The sequence below is a fragment of the Drosophila melanogaster genome, chromosome 2R, assembly GCF_000001215.4.
Source record: "Drosophila melanogaster chromosome 2R".
NCBI classification, from domain to species: domain Eukaryota; kingdom Metazoa; phylum Arthropoda; class Insecta; order Diptera; family Drosophilidae; genus Drosophila; species Drosophila melanogaster.
Genome location: NT_033778.4, coordinates 19,085,942 through 19,110,291, shown reverse-complemented (window position 1 = coordinate 19,110,291; position 24,350 = coordinate 19,085,942). Strand labels below are relative to the sequence as shown.

Here is a 24,350-nt window from a genome sequence, read left to right as displayed (position 1 = left end):
TCCATTGAATAGGCTAGATACTAGCTACTATTTCTATGACCGCAGCTGTATGTAAAAGCGCATGTGTTTGTAAGTGGTTGCAAACATTTTTACGTCAAATGGTCATTTTCAATTTAGTAAGCACTAAGCTTAAGCTAAGTAGCAGCTTGCCAGCAGGTCAAGATTGAAGAAAAAAATAAATAAAATGTCCTGGCGAAAAAGTCAGTTAGAGGGCAAAAAAGTGAAGACCAAACTCTAGATACACTATCGTGCGTTAAAAGTTAAGCAAAGTCAAGCGGAAGATTCTTTGCAACGAAAATTAGTTTTTAATTTCGTTGATAAGCAACTCGGAACTTGTTGAAAATTCTTTCTTCTCGAAGCGAAAACAAAATTACAATTTGGCCAGACTGGACTTGAGCACATCCTGTGCGTATTAGTTTGACCAGCTGGCGCATTAGGGTAGAAAGTTCTGGCCAAACCACTCTCACACATTCGCCAGTCAGGACAAGATGCCACTTATCGCTCAACTTTCGGCCAAGAAGGCTTTAATGTCCACGTGGCGTATGCTTAACTTAAGCCCTGCCTTCCCCTGATTTCTTAGCTTTTCCTACCCACTGAGCATAGAAAAAAAACCTTTGCAATGCATATTTCATAACTCGGGATGATTCCTGCCTAATTACAGCCCCCATTTCCTTGGGGTTTCGCCGCAGTATGCTATGCATATTTGAATTGGACAGCATAATTTCATAGGGTCATGCCCCAAGACATGTGCACAGAAATTTCGGAATGCTGCCTGCGGTTTGGCCTTTGACTGACCCCTTTGGGTTTGTCGAAATTGTGGCCTAAATGGGCGCGGTTTGCTTCCATCGAGAGGATAATTGCAATGGCCATGCTGTGGCATTGATTTAATATAGGGTGTGCATTCAAATAGGTCAATAAAAACACTTTCAGGATAATAGGAAATGCATCGATACATACAGCAGCTTAAGTAGATTTGGATTTACAAGTTAGTTTCTCCTAATGATGTATTACCCTTAAATTTGTAACTCAACTAAGGACATCCAGTAATCGATCAATTTAAAGGCGCATTATGGATGCCATTAGGGCCGGTCAATTAAGGCAGTCAATCGATGACACTTATTGCATATGAAGTCTGCACTTTACCTGATTATTATTGACCGCCGCATCGACGGGTCGCGGTCGTCGACGATGGATGCGTTTGCGGGCCGTTTGATAGATTTTCCAGTACAACGCCAGGATGACCAGCAGTGGCACGTAAAATGTGCAACAGGTGGCAAATACCTGGAAAAAGCAATGGCCATGTGATTAATTAATAAGAGCGTTCATGGTCGAGATCGTTGGTGTGCACACCTGATAAGAAACATCCTGCGAGACCATGCACTTTTGCTGCTCGATACGCTGCAGATAGTCTGGATCCTTCCAACCGAACTGTGGTGCCAAGGACACAATCACCGCCGCCGTCCAAACGCAAAAGATCATCATAAAGACACGATTGCTGGTCCGCGAGTGGATGTAATCTATATTGGTGACCGCCCAGTAACTGCAAAAAAATAAAAATAAAAATATATACATTTTATTAAGTGCTATGCCTAGGTTAAAATATGATATATAAATCATATAGTGGCAACCCATTTCCAATTTATTTACAATTGCGGCCACTTTAACATGGTCGCTTAGCTACTCCATTATCCGAGACCACAGAAATTTAAATAAAATGCTGCATAAATCTAGGCGCTGCCAACAGATACAAACACACACACACACACACACACAAGCGCACACTTATACATACACATATGGATGGGCGACAAAGTAAAGAAACGTGTTCGATATTCAGTTTCCGTCTAACAGTTTTCCGTAGCGCTTTGTAACAACCATTTTTGTTGGTTTTTCTATTTGCCGACCGGGCCAAAACATGTTTTATGTATGTCTGCGTCAAAGTATTAGTGTGTGTGCGCTTGTGTGCGTGTCTATGTGGGAGGCATTTTAAAAATTTCCATTTTTCGTAGCTTTGGAAAAGTGAGGTTAGTCTACTCATTGATGCTGTGGATAAAAAACTTTTTAAGCCGAATGGTTAGTAGCATCTTGGGGGACTCACACTTAATGAAGCCAAAAATTCAGCTCACATTCTCTTATGTTTGGTTTTACTTTTGGCCCAGTTAGTCCCGACTTCATTGGCTTAAATTGAGTTAGTAATGGCTATTTTCGTTGCCCAAAGTGAGGGCATTCCCCATTCGTTGGAATCCACCTACACATGTTTGTCTGTAAGCTATTTTCCCCATTTGGTTTGCCCCGAACAACATTCCTAAACGAGTTTTTAAAACGTTACGTGGTCGGCTACAAACTCGAACAAATACAAAACGGCATCGTAAGTTTCACTATTCTGGTAGCGTTGTTGTGTATAATGCGCCACTGCCACCGATGATGCTGCCATTAAAGTGCTAATAGCCATGGGGAAAGCGGGGATGTAAGTGTATTTAAACAGGAATCGTTATGGCAGAGATATCGGTTTAAGTTCCCCACACCTTAATTATATAAATATTAACATCTAAGCATTTAAGTCCAACACCCTTTTGAGTAACCTGCTTATTATTTTAAAGTAAAAGCTTCTACTAAATCTCTTTTATATCTCTTCTTGTACTTAAAGCCAGCTCGCTTCTACGTGATTTAGTAGAATCCCTTAAAGAGCTAATATTCCATAAAAAAATGGTGTTTCAGACCTTGAGCCCGAGGCTAAAAATATGCTTCCTCTCATCTGCGTTGCGGCTTGAAGGAATTAACGCCAGGAAACCGCATTTTTCAGAATTTCCCAAATGCTAACAAGTAATGGCTGGAGCTGGCTTCATTTTCAGATACCGCGGCTCGACCGCCGAGCTTTAGATGGCAGCCAAAAACAATCTTAGCATCGGCAGGATCTCCGGCCAACACATGTTTATGTATTAATTAAATGCAATTTGCATAAACAAATATTATACGAGTATTGCCCGGACGAGAAGGCTGAGAAAGTCTCGTTGTGTGTGCTCGTGTAAGTTGAAATCAACAGTTAAATGAGTTGACTAAGCACTCGAAATGAGCCATAGATGGAATCTATGTGTATGTATATGTGGCCAGGGTAAACCGATGTGAAGTGCCCTTTTGGCCATAGAGCATAATTTAATTTGTCTACAATTGAGCACTTAAATGACAGCTTTATAAATATTTGTAAATGCCGCTGCGTGAAAGCAATTAAGTGTCACTTAATTGTGGGAATTCAGCAAACTAAATCTCCATTAAAGTGTATTTTTCATTAAGTTTTAATAACAGTCGATCACCATTGGCCGCTGACTGCTCGCGCATCACGCATACGCCATGTGTGCTGTGCAAATAATAAATAAAAATGAATGATGATGGCTGCTCTTGGTCGATGACTTATGTCTGCACTGAAACTGACTTTCTCGTTGGGCTTCCGAATACATATTCCGATATATATTCCGGCTTGTCGTCCTCTGTCTAGGACAACTTCGTTGGCCAACAGCCAGCCGGTCTACATCAGTCTGCCCATCCCAAATTCATTAGCATAATATAATCGACTTCAAGTTGGCAATTTTGATTGACTGCTTAAAATTAATGGAATTTTGTGATTTCGATGTCAGTGCGGCGCGTGAGTATATATGTATTTCTATGTACTTGTATTTTTTGCCTCATTTTTATTTTGCCAAAAAGAGGCTTTTTGAAAAGATTGTGCTGTGCCGTGCATAGTCAATGAAAAATCTATGCAAATTAATAGCGAAACCTAATAAAGTGTCTGTCATGCTCTTTTTGAAAGTATTGCCGTTCCGCAATTTGCGTAACTCATACGAGGAGTGGATAATAATTTGTTATAGAATAAAATATGCCCGTCGTCTATGTCTGCCGATAAGATTCAATTGAATTGAAGTCAATCAATTTGGGCGAGAGTATCTGGCGATGTTCGTCACCAAGCTAAGTTGAGTGATGAATTATAACAATTTATTTGTGAGCCAAACAATTTAAATGCGATTTTTCCATTATACCCAGTCTATGCCTAAGTATGTGTGAATGATTTCTTTTCATTTTTAGGCGAAGTATGTGATAAATGTGCGGCACTCGAGTGTAACACTTTTTTAATGCATTTAAAAATTGTGCGCCTAGCACACAAGAAAGTCATTACTCTTGTAGCTGCCTAAGACGAGAAAATTGAAAAGAAAATAATGGTGGGTGGGTAGGAGGAATTCTTAGGCAAAGGATGTACGAATTTTTTAATATTTTCCGATTCATTTTAGCTCCATAAGTTGAATCATTAATTTTGTCAACATGTTGCAAGCATATTTATAAAAGGTTGGACTTATAGGCACACATTCATTACGAAATATTAATAAACTTAAGAAAGGCATTTATGTGTTAATGCCTTAAATCTCGAATATCATTCCATTAAATATTCCCAATGGTGTGATTTGAAATTTATTGGCCATCAGGCCACAAACTCATTAATACAAATCCATTTAGAACAAAAGGCAGCGAATGAGACTGGCTTTATAAGCCGTCCATAATTAATTGAAATTTTATATATATTGTCAAGTGGTGACAGTCAATATTTATCTTCGCATCGGATCGCTTCATGGTTATTTTTTTTTTTTTGCAATTCCCATTTCAATGCATATTTGATGCCTGTCGCCTTCTGTTTTACGTTTTATGCTTTATGACTTTATTTTCCCAGCACATAGGTAGATGGGAATTTTTCCACCCCCTTTATACTGCTGATATCACCCCCTCGGCTAATCGATTGCATTACATTCGAAATCAGCTCAGCGTGGAGTATGGAATAAAAAAAAAGATGAGAAAAAACAAAAGCATAAACAAAAAGTGGATTTTATTCACCTGCGGCTGCCCCTTTTTGGTCGTCGACTTTTTGTGTTGTGAACAACAGGAAAATATCTGGGCTGATGGATTCACATGTGCCGGTAATAGTTTTGTTTTGTTCTAAGCCCTGCGGCATCTGTGGCATGATTAAATTTTTGTAAAACTACTTGTTCCCTCTTGCATTTAACAATGGCTGGGCTAAAACAATGCATTTGTATCCCATTTTCAGCTCCGAATATTTGTTCTTCACTAGGCAGCTGTATCGCAATTAAAGTCATAAGCGATCTTATATTACTTAAATAAAAAATATTTTTAAAAAACTACGCCTCATTATTAGAAGAATGATTTATATTTACATTTTTATTTACACATGAAAAATTATGTAATTGATAATGGCTATCCACTCGTATCATGTGGAAACTTTGATTAAACCTAAAGGTGTGAAAAAAGCAAAGTAAATTTCATTTAATCATATTTTTTTTTGTTCTTGTTCAATAACCAACGACATTAATAACTTTTTATTTACTAACAAATTAAAATTCAATGAACCGGAAACTGAGTGATGTTGAGGTAAAATATGTTATTTAATATAATTTTAGTAGCCGTCGGTTATTTTTACTTGTCACATTTCTGCCACTTATATTCTCCATTCCGTGCAGCTTCTTTGTTTTTCAATAAGAATTACGGCCACTGGGCCTCGTTTTGATGGAAATTTTCCCGGGGTACCAGTTTTCAATGCGTCCGTGGTGCTGACAAGCGGCTGGCCTACAGCGAAATTCAATTTAAAACGTGCTTACGTGGCCAAGTTGCAAGGAAAATGGCCAGCCGGCTTACCGCATTCCGCTACTCAAGAGCTCTTTTTTTTTTGTGTTTTGGTCAACAGAGTTTAATATTGCAGGGCAAAGGCTGAAATTCTTATTGAAATATATAGCATTTATACGGTTTTATATCTCTTTTCGTTTCCGGCTTTTCCACGACTCGGTTAATTTCCCATTTTGTGCGGATAGAACAACGGCAAGTTTTGGTTTATTCTTTTAATAAACGCAACAGGAATTATCCATAAAACATTGTGCTGGGCCACGCTAAAAGTTTTCTAGTTGCCGCACAGCTGGTGCAGGATGCGTCTTTTTCTTGATTACAGGACCCTTTCTTCGAACAAGTATGTGGACAATTGTGGGCGTAAAAGTGTAACTAACTTTTAAAATAATGAATTAAATTAAATGTATTTACTGTATATACTATCCCAGAATCTATGCCTAAAAAGTGTAATATACGTAATTTAAATACGTATCCTATAAACTTTGGATATTGTCAATCAAAGAACTAAGACCTGCCATATTTAATTTTTTTTTGTGTAAGAACTTTCAGCCCTATTTTTCTGTCCTCCACTGTGCCATCAGCGTGTGTGTATGAGAGTTGCGTGCGTAACCTATGCGTGCCCCAAAGGGAGGGCAGCAATTGTAATTTACGACTGGCACACACACGCGCTGACAAAAGGCGATGGGCACATGAAAAACTTATGTAAATTACAAGAAGAAAACAAAGGACAGGCAAAGTCTGCTGGCTGCTCCCCAAATACGAATCCTTGTGCTCCTTGCGCTTCTGGGGTGCATCCAAGTGTGCTGATTACTGTCTGGCTGCCCTGCTGCGCTTCCTGCGAGTCCTTATGCGTGCCTGAATATCCTTGCATTCGGCTTGTTTTTAATTCGGTGTGTACGTCTGTTGCTCGTATTTGCATTCGCATTGCATTGAGTGCATGCATCCGCCTAAGAGCTCAATATGAAATACCCAAGGAACCAGTGCACCATTTCAGGAAGAACTTCCTGTTGAAAACAGCATATTTCAATTGAAATTAATGAAATACCACCAGGATCTACAGACGGAATAACTTTTAATTACAAAGTTATAACGAGGTCTAGTTCAAACCTATATTCGGATAGGTTTATATAGGTTTATAATGTTTATATATATTAGTCAAACCTAAATTTTTGGTGTTCCGAATTGTGAAAATTTCGATTGAAACGAATTCAAATATTTTCAGCTGATTTAAGCCAATATGCAAACAGCCTTTAAACTGCTCTTTAGTTGCTCGAAAGCGTGTTTATTTTAAATATGTTACCTTATTCGGCATTTATTATTCCGGGTCAGCGGCTTAGTCGATTAAGTTGAATTAAGGCCATTACAGGTTTTTGCATATTCCAACGATTTGCATAATTTTGTGGCCAATTCGGTTGCGGGACTCAGATTCAGGTTGACGACTTCGCGGTGCGGACACTTAATTATATTTAATAAGCCTAATTGTCGACGTTACTCGACATTGCATAATTGTGCAGCAATTTGCGTGTTGCATGCCAAACGCTGTGATTGCAACAAAAGCAGCCGTGACCTCCATGGTAAGGGAGAAAATGTAATCCCTAATTAGAAAACGATTTCCCGGGGCTCAAACCGAAGACAAAAGTCTTGACAAAGTGGATTTCCATGTTTCCTTTGGGGATCAGCGGGTGGCATTCAATGCGGAATTTCGTGTTCAAGGGGCAACAATGAATTAACCAGTTGGTTGACTGCCTTGCTGGCTTCTTGGCCCGTTCACTTGGCCATTCGCCTTCGAGTTTCGACGCTTTGACTACGGTTCCGGCTTAGTCCTTGTGGTTTCGGTAAAACTTTTCCCCACGAAAAGCCGGGTAAGTTTGGTGCGGCAGGAGATCCAAAAAACCGACCATTAATCACATGGCCAGAACGGCAAACTGGGCTAAACTCAAAAATAAATACAAACGCTAACGCAAACGCTTGCTTATGGCTTAATAAAAACCACAGACTTTTCGATGCAACCAGCAAAGGGTAAAATGAAAAGACTTTCTGTTAGTTCTCTAATGCATTTACTTTTCGGTTGGCCTTTTAATTTATCTGGAAAATTTTAATTTATCTTCGGTCACGCCTTGGCATCTCTTCCAATCCTTACGTTTACCTTTTGCCCTTAATTTTCATTTTCCTTTATTTGATTTGATTTATTTGAAATTCAATTTACTCTGTGCACTGATTAATCATCCCAGAGCAGCCATTATTTTGATTTATGCGCCGAAACAAACAAAAACGGAGAGGCGAAAGAACTTGGCCAAATTGAAATTACGCACTTTTGGGGTTAGCCGCACAGTGACAGTTATAGAATTGTAATTCATCTTGACTGCGGTTGGTCGTATTCTGCTCCATTCCCTATATATATATTTATATATATATATATGTATGTAGCATATCCCCTTCCGTTTTTTGGTTTCGTGGTTTGCCAGTTTAAATGGAAATATTCATAAAATTTCTGGAAGCACACAAGCTCTGTGGTCTTGTGCAGTTTGTTCTCTAATTGCTTTGACATTTCATTTGAAAAGTTCTCACAAACGGATGCAGAATCAATTAAATTGAGGAAATAGTAACTCGGCATTTCGAAGTCACTTCGTTTTCTATATTGGCGCTTAATCTGTAAATATCTGAGCAGGCCGAAAAAGTATGCATTCAATGCGTTTCACAAGCTAAACTTTAGCTATAATTAAGGATTGCTCAAGCGTACACACACATATGCAACACATGCATACGCATTTATATAAGCTGGCCATTTATGGCCATGAGATTGCTGGGGAAATATTGATTGAGGCATTCTGTGATGTTGCCACTCAAATGCATAAATCATTAGAATTATGTCAAGCCCTTCTAATCGAGATTGAATGAGCCCCTAATTTACACACAGACAGCCTGACTGACACACACACACACACATGCAGGCACGCATACACAGAAGGCAGCACTTAAAGCCATTTCAGTTTGTTTGTTTTATGAACTTGACTTGTTTGTGAGTTCATCAGAGTGAAAGCGAGACAGAGACCGTGGCGAAGGGAGAAAGACGGAAAATCCCAGCTTTAAATGTCACAAACACCTCATTGCGAATGTCGTTGTAACTATTACTTTCTGGTAACACATACAGATGCCTGCACAGTAAAAAATTACATATGATAGAAAATAATACAACAATTGAATAATATTTTATATAAAGTATTTCTTTAAAAAGTCAACAACCTTGGTTCATTATTTAGCAATAACCAAATATTAGTGTTACGGTAAGCAACAAATAAACGATGAATTATGTTGGTATATTGTTATCCTTACACTTATATTCCCTGTGTATGTGTAGGTTTGTTTTATTGTTGTAGGGATTAGAAGATAACGTAAATGTCTTAGTAACATATCCGGTTTTATTGCTCGGTAACGTTGATGTTTGTGTTGTTATTGCCGCTGTCTTGCGTCTTCTGTTTGCTACTTTGTCTCATTAAACATTTGAAAAGAGACGCACACAAAGTACACATTACACACATCCAATGTTTAAGGCAAATGAAGCGTAGTCGATGTATGTAGATGTATGTGTTGGCAGGCTCTCTGCGACCCAGGAAAACTAATTATACTGTTAAATGCGTTTGTTTAACTGCCAATTTAATTAAGGTTATGCTTTTGTTCTGGCCAATCCCTAATCTGCCAGCTGAGCTTGTCCAGCTACCTCCGTTGTCCCAAAAATTGTTCCAACATTTGTGCAATTACAAAAGTGCCCCGCCCGGCCCCTCGCCACACACACACACACACACCACCAATTTTACACCGCCCATGAAAGTTGCGGCTATGCGGTTGTAAGGGTTAAGGGTCAGGGGTGCAGGGTGTCAGGGGTCGGCTGTGGTGGCCAGGAGCCATTGCCTAAAACGCAACGCGACAGTATGAAAATTATGTAAAATAAGTACAATGTGGAAATGCACTTAGCCGAGCGTGCACAGTGGCAGTGAAAAGTTTTCTCATTTGCGCTAAGTAAATCAAAATATTAGCTTGAAAAATTCCACATGAATACCTCAGTGAGAAAATTTAATGATACTAAATAAAATGTTTAAAGCCGATTATAACCAATGAAGTCGTAAGTATACCGAATAAACTTATTTAAAACCACTTAATTTATCGAAAAACTGAACATCATATCTGATATAAGTCTGGTAGTATGCTTAAATATGAAACAAATGATAAAATCCTTGAATTTTATTCCGGAAATTCGCTGGCATGCAAATTTAAACGTGTCCCCATTGTTTTATACTTTTTTTTTCCATTCAGCATTTGGCTTTCGACCAAGCCGAACAAAAAAAAGTAATCGTGTGACAACAGCAATTACAATTACACATGGCACACAGCACATGGGACGCAGTGGTAGTTGTTATCCTTATTGTTCAACTGCAGTTGCGGTTAGAGTTGCAGCGGCAACAACAAAAAAAAAAAACCACTGCGAGGATAGCAGCTTGGAGTCCAGTGCATCGTCGATGGTAGTGAATATGAACATGTAATTACGTTTTAAGTGCTAAATTGTAAAATATTTGCGTAAAAACTATGTAAACTTAATTGAAATTTAATTGAATATGTCATAAATGTGCGATGGGCAGCAGTAACAGCAACAACAACGGCAAAAGCACATGTGCAACATGAGCAGCGATGCGCACAAGCAACATGAGCGCTCGACAGCAACATGGCCGACAAACTGTTGGTCAATGCGGTTAGCAGTCAGCAATCAGGATATAGTCCCATGATCTCGGCTTCCGAAGGGTGAGGGCAGCAAGATGGAGGGCATATTTCGGGGGGGGCCTTTGCGAAAACTTGGCATTTAAATGCTTTCGACCAAGGCAGCGTGGAACGCAAAGCCGCGAGGCATTTATCATTCGGTTCGGCCGGCCTTTGCTTTTGTTGTTGGTTTCGTGTGCTGCCACTAATAATGACGTCAGCAGCATGCAGACCATGAAATTTATGCACATCGAGCTCCAGTGTATGAGTGTATGTGTAAGAGAGACTGTTCTATATGTGCATATATTCCGAGGGCCAACGGCATTCGACAGAATCGGCCAAAACGTTGGGTCAGTGCCATGAAGATTAATGTCCAGGCGCTATTTGTCGGTGCGGAATCCCAATTTTTGGTTTCTTTTATTACACAAGGAAAAATTTGAGCAACTCGCGGTCTACATTTATTATATTGTGTATACCAATTCCTTTTAAAATGTACTAATTTTTAACTTTTTATTTGTGGCACGGTCACATTCGTTCTGTAGGCCAGTCTGGGCACACTCAGGTTTGTATGCGCCGGTTATTCTTGCTCAAAAGTATAAAATTTTTAATTATTTAATCGAAAGTTCCCTCGTTTTTCCCGTGTAGAGGCTTTATTGTGCTGGCAAATAGCAAACGAAAAATTCTCTGGCGCTGCTGCTCAGTTCACTTGTTCCACGGCTTCGTGTTTCTTTTTTATATGCCGGTTGCCCTCTGTGTGAACCCCTCGAATCTACGGCTTCAGCAAATACTGTTGGCACTTTGTCTTAATTGCTTAAAAATTACTGACATGGAAAATGAACTCGGAAAATGTTAACCACTACCTTCATTTCCCCCTCGTAAATGTCCCAGCATCGTATTGTCAAAGATTTGGCTGTCCTAATGGCAAATACTTGCAAATATTATTGTAGTCGAATGTCGGCAACTATTTATCATCCAGTTTGGGTGAGCTGAGTTCGGGGACCATTTGACAAACTTAATTTATTAATGCACCACTCCCATCTCGTTTCGTCATGCTGTAAATGCCTTCTGCCTTGCTTAAAAGCACATTAATTTTCATTTCATTTGGTGATAAAACAAAGACTTTCCATTTTAAATATCTAGTGACAACTAACAAATAAAATGTGCCCCAAAGCCCTCTCGGGGTAATTGTTTCCCCCACTCCTTATGCCATTCGACTCAACTTGAGCCCCAAAAAGTCTGGACCTGAGCCGGCGGCCTTTTATCTTGACGATGATGTGGCACTCGGGCAAATCATCATCACTGGCTGTCATGCCTCGTCATTTGCATACTTGCCAGCAGAAATGGAAGTGGTATTGCCCCAATGCCCCACTCCATAAATACGAAATACGCTGCTATACAATCATAATATGAAGTGGGACTTGGGCTTTCTTTTCGGTGTCCAGCTGACAGGCGAGTGGCGTTTGCGAGGTGCCAAAGATAGGGCGGTTCCCCTATGTCGTAATGTTAAAACCGGGTCTTTGGCTGATTGATATGCATGCGAAATCTAAGCATCACTTGGCTTTGTTTATTGACAGGCAATTTGCGGCGCCATCGCTTCAATTTGCCAATTGACAGCCACATCACAGGGTATCAGCGTGCTTTTTTCGGATTTATTTTTGCCCACTTCTGACCACCGGTGCAAACTCCTTTCAAAGGAATAGTTTTCAAAAGCACATTGTGTGGAAGTTCAATTTAATGCGCCGTTCGGCGGTTGCGAAACGAATTTCACAAATGCGGTGCAGCCATTTCGTAGCATTTGAATGCATTAATTAGTGACAAAAACAAATATCAATTCTTCTCTTTGCTCTTTTGCACAGAGAGAAATCTGAGAGATATTATGCGTATTTTATAAATTATTCTGGCTTGGTAATATTTATTGTTAAGAAAATATATTTTTTAAGTGTATCATTTAATAACAAAACATTAATCAAATTGAAATTAATCTTCAAACTGTGAACGCAGTTTTTCTCCGCATGTGAGCGGTTCGATTTTAATGAGCTGCTCCCCGCGTGTTGCGTATACGCCACGTTTCAGCGGCAAAGAAAGCGACTTGCATTATTTATGGCTAGGCTGGTCGTCCGGTGGCTCTAATTGAAACCGCCAAATAATTGGCCCGCATCGGCCTGCAGCTAAGCCAATTAATGCGGCCATATAATTTCAGTTCATGCGGGAATTGGCGGGAAAAGCAGCTGGATGCGCGCAGCTCCGAGCCCAGTTTCAAATAAAATGAAATTACCCGGTCAAGTGCAGCAAACATTTTGGAAATTACACGGTCCATGGGGATGGGACGGGGGGGGTATGGCCATTGCATTTGAGTGTTCATTAAATACACAACAACAGGCAAAAGAGTCACGGGTCGCAGCGGCATTCAAACGGCATTACGTATATGCCGTGCGGACCGATTGGAAAATTGCGCCAATCTTGCAGCTAAGTGGCCATAAAACTGCCAGTCGGGCCAACTATATTTCCACACAACACCAGCTTTTTCTCCGATTTTCCTGCTGCCGCTGTGGAAAACATTTTCCTATTGCCCTTGCCATTGTCATTGGTGGCAAGTGCACGAAAATTAGCTGGCATTGGATGCTTGACAATAAAATTGACATTCGGATCGACAACGAGTTCAAAGTGCCACCCCTTCCGCACTCTCCATTTTTTCCAAGTGAATAATGCAATTCGTTTTTCACTGTTCCATGCCCTGCCCTGCCACGCCCCCTCGTTCACCCTTTGTTGTTTGCCATTTTGCGTTCTATTTTTTAATCGATTGATTGAAATGTTTGCTGCAAATTGATTGATGGCATGCAGCCAGCCATGTTCCCATATATGTATCATTGCTTGCCATATGCCATGGCAGGAGATACAAATATATATATATATTTTTAAAATTGATATAGCCATCAGATGACAGTTAATTGAGTGGTTTGTTGGGAGGCGAATGGGAAAAACAAACTATACACAAACCGCAACAGTCTTTGAAGTTCGACGGGCGGGTAACCATAAAAGGACCACTTTGTTTATTGACAAAAAACTTTGTGCTTACAGGGCATTCATCAGTCGGTATTTCTAACAACTTATTTGAGTGTTTTCGTTTTATTTCCTCGAACAGTACTGGATTTGTAAAGAGATTTAACATGTTAAAAACTTGATTGATTGATTCGTCTCAAACTCAAACACACGTTGCCACGTTTTCCCACATATCCTGCCATAAGTACGGATATGTCTATATTTAGGGAGGAACCGCGACGGCTTGTCTTACACGCCACTTACATGCTGGCTTGTGGGGCAATTTATCATGTTACCGGAAGTGGTGTAATTACTTACCGATCGACGGCAATGGCCACCAGATGCAAAATCGAGGCAGTGCAGCAGAGGACATCGCACGACGTCCAGATATCGCACAATTCCGGACCAAGTATCCAGCCTTGGCTGATCTGTGGGCACAGAGAGAGAGAGAGAGAAGAAAAAAAGTAAAGTGGGTAGATGGTCATAAAGCTGGTTAGTCAAATAGACAATAAAAGTTGATGGCTTATTAAATTTGATGCTCCCCAAGCATGGAGTGTAAAATGTAATGGCTTCTAATAACAAAGCAAACAAGGGTTGCCAGGCTTTATAAAGGGTCAACTGTCGAACGATGAAGTCAAAGTGGTAAGGCAGCCATGGGGAGTCGTTTCTTCATACGGAACCTAATACTTTTTGGCCTTTTGGCCAGCAGCAATATGCAGATTCCATTCGGAGAACTTGAGAAAAAATTTGAACTGGATGTGGATTTCTTGCTTGGGGTGACCGAATTAGTGGGCCACATTCAAGGACTATATTCCATTACCGTATATGCGGATTGCATCGACATACATCCTTCAATCCAGCAGCGCATTATGGATAAATTTATGGTACCCGTTAATACGATTGGATCGAATCTAAGTCGGCCTAATTACCACAAACTGGACAATTCAAGGATTCGAATTGTTCTCTTTACTGGCCTGAATGACACCATCTTGGTTAATCTCAATAAAACGGACGTTCCCTACTCAGATAATTTTTATATGCTTGCGTATGCTTCAGCAATTAAAAACAAGTGCATCGAGCTGGATTTTATTGAAGAGGTATTTACACTGCTTTGGAAAATGTCGATTCAGAATGCAATCCTTTTGATACGCGGCGAGTTCATGATGGAAATGTGGTCCTACTTGTATATGGGAAAAATACACAAAATTAAATTGACTAAGCCCAATTCGTATTTGGAAAGTCTTCGCAAATACAACTATAGATTCAGTCTTGAAGTTATCAACGATCCTCCAGCCATATTTTGGGTGAGTTCATTTGGTATCACCAACAAATATTTAATGATTTAATTTTTACAAATTGTAAATGCAAATGCTATTGAGCATTCAAAATTTCACTTGCAGTACAACTCATCGGAACAAGCGGATGTGACTGGCGGGGGCAACCTCAGTGTGTCCGGCCCCCTCGGGCTGATTATCATAAATTTTTTGCGTCACCTAAATGTGACCATCGATATTGTCCCGATTCCGGGAAAGCAGACCTCACAGTACGAGTTATTTCAGCAGCCAGATAACTTGAGAGCGGAAAATGGAGTAAATATGGTAGGCAGTGCCCTCTTGAAATACAGCCCAATGGTGACGCAGTCACGGATGTGTCTGTTGGTCTCGAACCGCAGAATGATTCCTTTTAGCAGATTCCTAGACAGACTGGTTAGTCCCGGTGTCCATAAGCTCACCTTTGTTTCGAGTATTGGCATATTCGTGATCAAGTACTTCTCCCATCGACCTCGATCGTTTGTGGATGCCATTTTTTGTACCATACGATTTTTTTTTGCTATTCCGCTGCCAAGTATTATTTTAAATCGCTTGCCCGTAGTGGATAGGTTCATAGAAGTGTTTATAATCATTTTCGTTCAAATCTTACTGAGTTCGAATATATCCATAACAACCAGCGCCCTGACAACCGGGTTTTGGGAGCCACCTATCATAAATGTCGAAACGATGAGAGCTAGTGGCCTGCATATTCTTACCGAAGATCCGACAATTCTACAAGCCTTCAAGGAAAATATTTTGCCCAGCTCGTTGGCGGATCTGGTGATTCTTGTGGATGAAGACACTTATTTCCATCACGTCACCACCTTAAACAACAGCTACGTCTATGTGGTGCAAGCGCACAATTGGCAAATATTTCGCCTATATCAACAGCAAATGACCAACGAGCCATTTGAGATTGCTAGTGAGGAACTCTGCTCCAAATGGCGTATCTTGGGCATCCCGCTGAATCCGAAATCACCTCTAAGGTTCATGTTTAAGGATTATTTCTATAGGATTCTGGAGTCGGGATTGCGGGAGCAATGGGTTCATAGTGGCTTTAAAAAGTTTTGTGAATTTAATAACTTGAAAAAGCTGCCCGTTGACTCCGTAGATAGTTGGCAACCGCTGTCCATTGAATTCTATTCAAATGTCATAAGGGCTTATATAATAGGATTAGTGATCGCCACCTTGGCGTTCGTTGCTGAACTGCTTCACAATGGATATCGTCGTAAAAATGTGAAAAAAACGTAAAAAAATCATATGTAATGCGCTTGCTTGTCAATGTAAAACTTTCAAATAAATACCGCACCTTTGCTTTGGCTTTTCTGGGCACCTTCTACTTACCTCGTATACAGCTCCTAGGGGCATTACTAGGCAGGCCACGAAGAGATCGGCCACTGCCAATGAGGCCACCAGGTAGTTGGCCACGTTTTGTAGATTCCGCTCCAGGATAATGGCCGCTATGACAAAGACATTGCCTGCAATGATCGAAGAAATGGTAAACTAAATTAAATGAAGAGCGGGAAACGGAAATAGGGTCGATTTTAGTGGGGCAGGGAACTTTTAGCAGCCTAATTGCGAAAATTGACTTGAGGCGAAAAGTTTGCAATTCAATTCGAGCTGCAGCTGATGACCGAAAACGAAACCAAGAACCTGAGCGGCACAGATAAACTTTTTGGGAATTGGCAAACTTCTATGGACGCCGGCGAACGTCGAGAATGGGAATCTTATTAAGCATGTCCCACAGCATTGCACTGTTGCAATTCCAGTTGCACTCGAGCTGGCAGGGCAGACAAAGAGAAAGTTCACAAAAGCCAAAATAAACGACATGAGCTAATCGCGCTGTCGTAAACTTTTCCAAAAGCCCCAGACGAGGATGAAGGGTGTGAAATTGACGTAAGGGGGTTTTGGATGCTCGATGGTCTTAGGGTCTTAGGGAGCGCCGCGGGTGAGGACACCACACCTTTGATGTCTGCTGGTGCGCTTATTTTTCCTGAGTTTTCTCGACTCGACTCACTATCTTTTCCCACCACCACCTTTGCCGCCACTGTCGCCGACTACTTGTGGTGCACTTGAGGCTGCAGAAGAAAGACAGCCACTACAGGTGCGAGACATGCAATTTGTGGCATTGAATCCGCCGGCAGTCGACGGCAGGAGGGCTCGAACACACTCACAGCACCCGCCTGGATACACACAGATACGCAAAACACATACACACACATGCACCCTAGGTACATGCAATTAGATACTTGAGTGTCAAAGTGAAGGCAAGTAGACTCATGCCTCATGCCTGCCAGCTGTTTGCGTTTTTCAGTTTCTTAGTTCCATGCAGTGCCTTCGCCACGGGGGTCACTCGAGCCATTGCATCCCAGGAAGGATGCTTAATCTTATCATGGGGTAGTAATGTAATAGTGTAAAATTCCCACACAAACCACTACTTTTGTTAAGCCTCTCATTAATGTGTATAGGCATTAAACTTCCAATAGAGTATAGGTTTTAAGTATATTTTTAAGTACTTTAAACAAAATAAATAGTTATCCAATTTATGACCCAATACAAAAATTTCAAATCATTTTAGCACTGTATAAATTTAATCTCTAACAACGCTTACAAATCAGCTCCAAAACGAATAATAATTGGGTCAAATAATACAACCATTAAATTCATATATTTTTTGGCAATCCCCTTAGTCGACATTTTGTTCCGGGTACTTTTCATGCAACTTTTTTTCTGCTGCCGAGTGACCGAAAGCGTGAAGCAATCTAGCTAAAATTAGCATTAAGACTCATTAGCATTTTCTTTTTAAATGCTAAATGCTGCTGCCGTCCCACTTGGAAGGCGACTAAAAAATGCAAAAGTTCAAAAGCGGACGAGCTCGGCGGGAAGAAAAGAAAACTAAAAAATAGCAGAATGGGGCGAAATGAAAGAAAGGCCGGCGGAAGAGGAAAAACTAAATAAACACAAATTAGTAGGAAATCAGAATGGAAACAAGGAGGAGGAAGCGAGACATGTGAATGGCTTCCAGCTCAATTCAGTCAGGATTCAGGATCCTTTCGGAGTGGCGTTAAGAAGCGTAGCATACTTTTCAGCGCTCGTTATTTTTATTTGCCTCTTGACTTTTGTGTGCTGGCCGTTTTAAATGAAACGAAACGAAATGAAATGAAATGAAATCTACTTAAATTAATGAAATCAATTTCAGCCGGCTGCTCTGCTGATTTTGCTTCTTCGCCTCATTTTCATCTCTTACTGCCTGATTTTGATACATTTTGTTCTGGATTTTACAACGTGAACATAAAGTTTCCCGCTCGACTTGTATTGAAGTGGGCGGGGCACTGTGATTGATTGATTGACTGTCAATTTTAATGCGGCATGTCTTTGCCTAGATGGATGCCGGTTTGTTTGCCATCGGATTTATGGCTAAATGCGTGTAATGAATGTAGCCAACAACAAAAGCGGCCTCATTCTTGTTCTCCCAATGCGAATCGTCTACGTCCACCACCCATTCCACATTTTGTTCCTCGTCATTGAGCTGCCTTATTAATAACTGAGACTGAACTGATGCTTCTGCTGCTGTTGCTGCTGCTGATGCTGCTTCAGCATCTGAGCCATAATAACAACAATAATAAATAATATAAAATGCCCTGCCAGTATCATAAATATCAGTTACGCGTATTTTATTATCTACAACTGAAGCCGAGGCGCCCGACAAGTCCCTCCGGGTCCTCCTTATTGAATTGTTTGCCATATTCCCCAAGGATTAGGAGGCAAGCAGAAGGCGCGTGCCTGAGACTGGCATTCGAGGAATTTATTTTGGGTGGTATGGCTCGCTGAGCGACTGAAATAATTATGTCTATGTTTGGGCTTTGGCTTACACAAAAAATAATATAAGACAACTCAGATTTTAACAGTATTAGAAAAAAAATAAATTTTTAATTAGAGAACGGTTAAGTATTGGAAATATCTTTATAAATATTTTTATCATATTATTTCCATGTTTTAAAAACAACATTTTCCGAGTGTACCACTTGCTTTTTCTTACGGTTTTCAGTAAGTACTCACCAATTATGGTGACCAGTATCATTAGACCGAGCAGCACCGATGTGACGGCCATTCGCAGCAGCTGCGTAAAGTCGTCCTCGGCCACTTTGCTGGTGGTCACATTGAGGCCGCCAGTGCCGTTGATCAGATCCAGTTGGCCACTCCGGTTGGCAAGCATCTCGCCGAACAAACTGGAATCGTTGCCTTCGAGGAGGAGCGTGTCATTTAGCAGCATGGCACCCAGTCCGACTGCGACATTCGTGTAGTTATTGTCCATGTCGATCAGTTGGAGGGCTGGAGAGGATGCTGGCGAGGATGTGGCATCCTGCTTGGTGGTCAGTGCCCTGTGTGCCGCCTTGGCGGTGATCCTGGCAGCCGCTGCCGCCACCGAGGCACTGGCGGCTGCCGCTGCCAAAGCGGCGGTGGCCAGTGGTGAGCCGGCGGTGGTGGTGGTGGTGTTCACATCGGTGGGCGGTGGCTTCAGCGCCAGGGAGCCTATGAAATCCGCTCGTCTTTTACCGGAGCTGTAGTAGCGCTTGCTGTTGTTGTTGTTATTGGTATCCTCCAGCTGTCCATCGTCCGTGACCGCCATGTCGTCCAGTTCCTCCAGCTCCGCGTCGTCCTGGTCCTGACCATCTACATTCGGCTGTTCGGGATGCGGTTCGGCTATCAGAAAGGCCCTGTCATTCATGCTGTTCGCTATGTAAATGTAGTCAAGCGCATCTGAAGTGATGAAGAAAAAGAGATTTACATGATTGAAGACTTTCATAGTTACACTGAGAAAATGCACATAAATTGTAAAGTATTGTACAATATTTTTGTATTTTAATAATTATTAATACTAGTACTCTTCTCTAGTTAAAACCTTTAATTATAGTAGAATATATATCAATCTAATGACCTAACTGCCGTATTCTTCATGTGTACCCACCATTAAAGCTGGTCTCGTGCGCCATTTTGTGGATACTCGGTGTGTTTTTTTGGATGCTTCGCTTCGCTTAATTGCAGCCGCAGCGGAAATGAGGAGTAGACGGAAACGGAAGCGCGACTATGCAACGGGAACGGTAACGGTAACGGTAACGGCAACAGCAATGGCAATGGCCTCCTGACGCATGTGTGTGTCTGTGTGGGTGGGTGGGCATTTGCGATGGTGCCGTTGTTTCAACTGGCGGCCACTCAGACACGCGGGACGGGACATGGTGACACTTTCCCTACTTTCCCGGCTTTCCCTGCTTTCCCTATTTGCCGTACTTTCCCCACTTTCTCCTCGGTGGTCCTTTTTTTGTTCCAGCGTGTGCTCGGTGCCGGGCAGGATGTATTATCCTAACGAGCTTTCAAGTGTTTACATGGAGCGTTTACAATTTCGGCTTTTGGCTTTCACTTTTCTTTCCGACTTCCTCTTATTTGTGCTCTTTTTTTATGTTTTCTTTAGATTTCTCTGTGTGGCAGTGTTGCTTTTGTTATGTTGATTGTTGCCGACTTGGCTTTGTTGCTACTGATGTTTTGTACTCATTTTGGTTTATTTAAGCTCTTCCGTTTGCTGTCGTGTGTTTATGGCCCATTTGATGGCTATTTTCATATCCTTGAAGTAAATTTCACATCCGATTGCCTTCTGGTGTCTGCATTCTGCGAAAAGCAAAAAAGAATTCAATTAGACAATAAATTCTCGTGCGCAGCTAACTAATACTAATAAATAGCAAATTGAATTTCTGCGGTTGCCCCCAATATATTTGTTCCTTTCTTTTATTCTGCCCCTCATGCTTGGTGGAAAATAATTTCCTGCAGGTCTGCGGCATTTTTGGCTGTGAAATTTATTGTATTCAATTTCCTTTCCGCATTGTGCGTAAAGTGTAAATGAATTTGAAATGCTGCCGCTGCTGCGCCCGCTTGTTAAATAATTTAACGCAATTTCTGCAATTACACGGAATCACTTGGCACGATAAATAAATATGAAGACTGGCATACCGAGCGTTGTTTTCTTTATTTTCCTTTTTCTTTTTCCCCACAGGCTTGCCACATACACACACACGCATACAGACGTAAACGCATTTACGCATATGTGTGCGACTGGCGGAAGTTTTGCGTGCGTGCGACAGGCGCCATTGCCAGCGGCTCCTCTTCTCTTCTGCCCCCGCCAGTTTCGTCTTTCGATGCCCCAATGCTGCGACACAGGCGGCAAAATAAATTTAAAACGCATAAAGGAAAAAGCAAAGGGGGCAGATCCCCAGGACCAAAGCCGCCCTGCCAGAATGTCATCGCTTTTACTTAAAAGTGTACGGCTACAACTGTGGTCATCTAAATAGTTTGAAATTATAGTTATTTCGATTTTGGTTCTATCTGCTTGTAAATTTTCTATTTTATACCAATCTTGGTCTGCTTTGGCAATAAAATTTTTCTCTAATTCAAATATATTTCTAAAGATATTTAGAAGTTAGGTTTTTGATATACCACTATATTATTACTACTATATTATATTACTATTTATTTAAAAATGTTAATAAGCATTAGTTTCAAGTTAGTTAGCCTCAGAAAATATATATAATTTATGATAATGTAAGAGATAAGAGATTAATTGGAATGCTTTTTATAGCATCAATTGCGTCATTTTCCAAAATACAATTTTTTTAATTTTCTACTTGATAATTAATTGGCAAATTGATTTTACTTAAAAGTATTTAAAATTTTACGACAACTGTGCGTGGTTGGCAAACGTGCTCCTATGTAGTACACATTGCGGCGCCATAAAACCCAAAGCGAAAATGTTGCATGTTTAATGCCCACGATTTTATAGTCGCAGGATAGCGCTGTAGTTCAGAAAGGGGACTTTGGCCAACTTACTAATATGATTTGTACGAAAAAGGGCGGTACTTACTACTGTCAGCAGAACTCTAAAAGTATCTTAATTTATTATTTACATATTTCTCTTTGAAGTTTCTCCCCTTTTAACCATGCACAACTATTAAAATTTGTTTAACTTTGAAAGGAATACGTTTACAAATCTGTAATTTCATATGCTTGATGCGTAAAGTGCACGGAAAATTTGCTCCTATGCATGAACGTCATTAAAATGCCACTTGACTTGCGTTTCCCAAGTATTCCTGTTAAAGAAAACGCTGCTGCTCTCCTGCTATTCTCGCTCTCAAATGGCAAGTTTTCCACCTAATCCTCTTTCCAACCCGGCTTCATTAGCAGCCACTTTCGTTACCTCTCGTCTGACATATGTGCTTTCGTGTCTTCATTTGAATGTTAGGTGGTGTATGCAATTTTCCAAAAAATAGAAGCAAAGCTTTGAGATTCTACTCGAATTCCTTTGAGATGGAGACCAGTAGAGAGGCCCCACCATTACGCAACAGCCTCGGGTTTATGGGGTGGCAAGAGGCCCTTCATTCTATGTGCGTTCGAAAAGTTTCCACCTAAGTAACCTTCAAATGCCAGCATGCGCTTTTGCGATTGGCCGTGTAACTAACGTTTTCAAGTTCAAAGTCGACTTAATGCGGAAGTTTATGCCAGCTCACAAGTGTGCAAGGTAACTACAGGTAAACTTTTTTAAAATGCATTTCTAGGTCCAACATTTTTTTTTTTTGAAATTTGCAAACACATTTGGAACTTTGATTGCATTAGTTTAGTTTTTAATTATTTTTATAATGAATAATTGGGCTTTGGGCTAATATTATCCTGTAAAATGTAATAAATTTATCTCTTATTTAATGGTACTAGGTACTACTGCAGTTGCATACTGCGAAGTAGATTTTAGAACTTGGCCACGTGCGCTGGGCCCGTTTGAAGTGCAGTTGAGTGTGAAGACGACACATGTCGCTTAAATGCACACCCAGCCGCACCTGTCTGATCCAGAACCCCCCCCCCCCCCCCACTGACCCCTCTCCCATTCCCATTTTAGCCATGGTGAGTGCACTTGTTGCGGTTCGCAACTTGTCCGGCAGTCGCCTGCATACATTATGCAAGTGTTTGCCAACTGTATCTGTATCTATGCATGTGCGAGCATGTGTGCGTCAGCTGCTGCGAGTGTGTGGGTATGTCACTCGCTTTTTATAGTCGGGCTTATCGCATATTTATGCAGTGTGTCCTTTGAAGCAGCGGCACAGGACGCACAGGGCTATAAATCAACTTTGGTTCACCGCACTCAGCTCATGACCATGCTCCCACTATACGTCCTCCATACCACTCATTTGGATTCCCATTCGTATTCGCATTCACATCCGCATAGCAGCAATTACGAAAATTGCCTATCTATGCAATAGTTGTGGATGCCGCCTTTTACTGCAAAATAGTTCCCAGACACTTGGTCTTTTTGCCTTGCTTGTTTACCCAGCCAAGTCATAAATCAAGTGAGTAACTAAATCGAGAGGGTGGGTAAAAGCGTAGTGCAGAATATTACAAAATGTGTGTTGGAACCTTAATAATTTAATTATTAATTTAAAATATCTATAGCTAAGAGGGGTGTGCAATATCAATATGTTTAACCAATTCTTTGCCCATCTGGCGAAACTTTTCAGTCTACCCACAATCTGTCACAATTGCAGTTTTTTGCGAGCATGGTATTTGGGACGTGCGTGTGTGTGTGTGTCCCATCAAAGTGCAGTTTTCCGAATACAAGCCAAAGCAATGCCTCATTGTTTGCCCCTTGCCAATGCCAGCTGTTTGGTGTACTTGGAAAGGGTTCAGGGAAAACGGATGGCGGCGGGGCAAACTAAAATAAAGTATAATAAATGGCATACATATTTCATGCGACGCTCGATTTCATTCACCACAAACTCACACATGCCCAAGAATGTTGAATGTGCAGCTGTGTGTGTGTATAGTGTATGTGTATAGATTCAGACATGACCAGACATTTATCAGTTGTTCGCATGCATTCAAAAGATACTAATGTACATATTAGTTCAGCTCAGTAAGTGGCTCCCTGCCACTTTCTCGGCATTCGGAGTCCCACTTCCGGTTCCGCTTCGCCCCCTTTCTGTTTTGCACCATTTCCGCTTCATTTCATGCGCCATTTTTCTCTATCTTTGCAGTCGAGTGTTTGCGCCTTGTACCCATATCCGGGACGGCCTTTCATTGGCCTCCTTGTTCCGCCCACTTTTAGTTTTTCCTCTTGGTTTCTCCTCACAATTTTACCGCCTTTCACCGCCCCCTTCATTTTGCGGTTGCAGCTGCTCTGTATACGTATACAGCTTCAGTTCAGTTCAGTTCAGTTCGGTTCAGTTTCGGATTGCTTGCACGGTTTTGTTTCCCCATTTTCCATTTCCATTTTCACTGGCCGCCTGCAATTGCTTTTGCCAATCAGTCTACTGCAAATAATTTATATGCCTCGAGTGTGTGTTGGCACCTTGGTTAACTCATTGGCATGTTTTATGGCTCTTTTGGGTGTGCGTTCGCCATAAATATTGCCCATACGCCGCGTTGACCATGCGAATTTCATTTGGCTTAGTTTGTTTTGCCGTATTAGTGTTTGTGAAGTGTCCTTCGCTAATTGCTCATTAATATTCAATTGCCAGCAGCTTTTGTTCAATTATTCAAGCG

The 24,350-nt window shown here is 41.0% G+C and overlaps 2 protein-coding genes across 3 annotated transcripts in view; one reads left to right on the top strand and one right to left on the bottom strand.

Moving 5' to 3' along the window:
- 5-HT1A (5-hydroxytryptamine (serotonin) receptor 1A) overlaps positions 1 to 24,350 on the bottom strand; it is a 54,804-nt gene that overhangs the window by 11,667 nt on the left and 18,787 nt on the right. For both annotated transcript variants that reach the window (NM_001369983.1, NM_166322.2), the window contains exons 2-7: positions 19,744 to 20,438; positions 18,834 to 19,535; positions 16,119 to 16,252; positions 13,783 to 13,892; positions 1,351 to 1,540; positions 1,144 to 1,281 (exon numbers count right to left, since the gene is read on the bottom strand). In NM_001369983.1, coding sequence (NP_001356890.1) covers positions 1,144 to 1,281; positions 1,351 to 1,540; positions 13,783 to 13,892; positions 16,119 to 16,252; positions 18,834 to 19,535; positions 19,744 to 19,768 — 1,299 coding nt within the window. In that variant the 5' untranslated portion in view covers positions 19,769 to 20,438. The remainder of the gene's footprint in view (positions 1 to 1,143; positions 1,282 to 1,350; positions 1,541 to 13,782; positions 13,893 to 16,118; positions 16,253 to 18,833; positions 19,536 to 19,743; positions 20,439 to 24,350) is intronic.
- On the top strand, positions 14,118 to 16,025 carry Ir56a (Ionotropic receptor 56a; the record flags this gene model as incomplete). The annotated part of the gene is made up of 2 exons (NM_166323.1): positions 14,118 to 14,768; positions 14,865 to 16,025. 2 exons carry the CDS (start codon positions 14,118 to 14,120, stop codon positions 16,023 to 16,025), a joined length of 1,812 nt encoding a protein of 603 aa, NP_725850.1.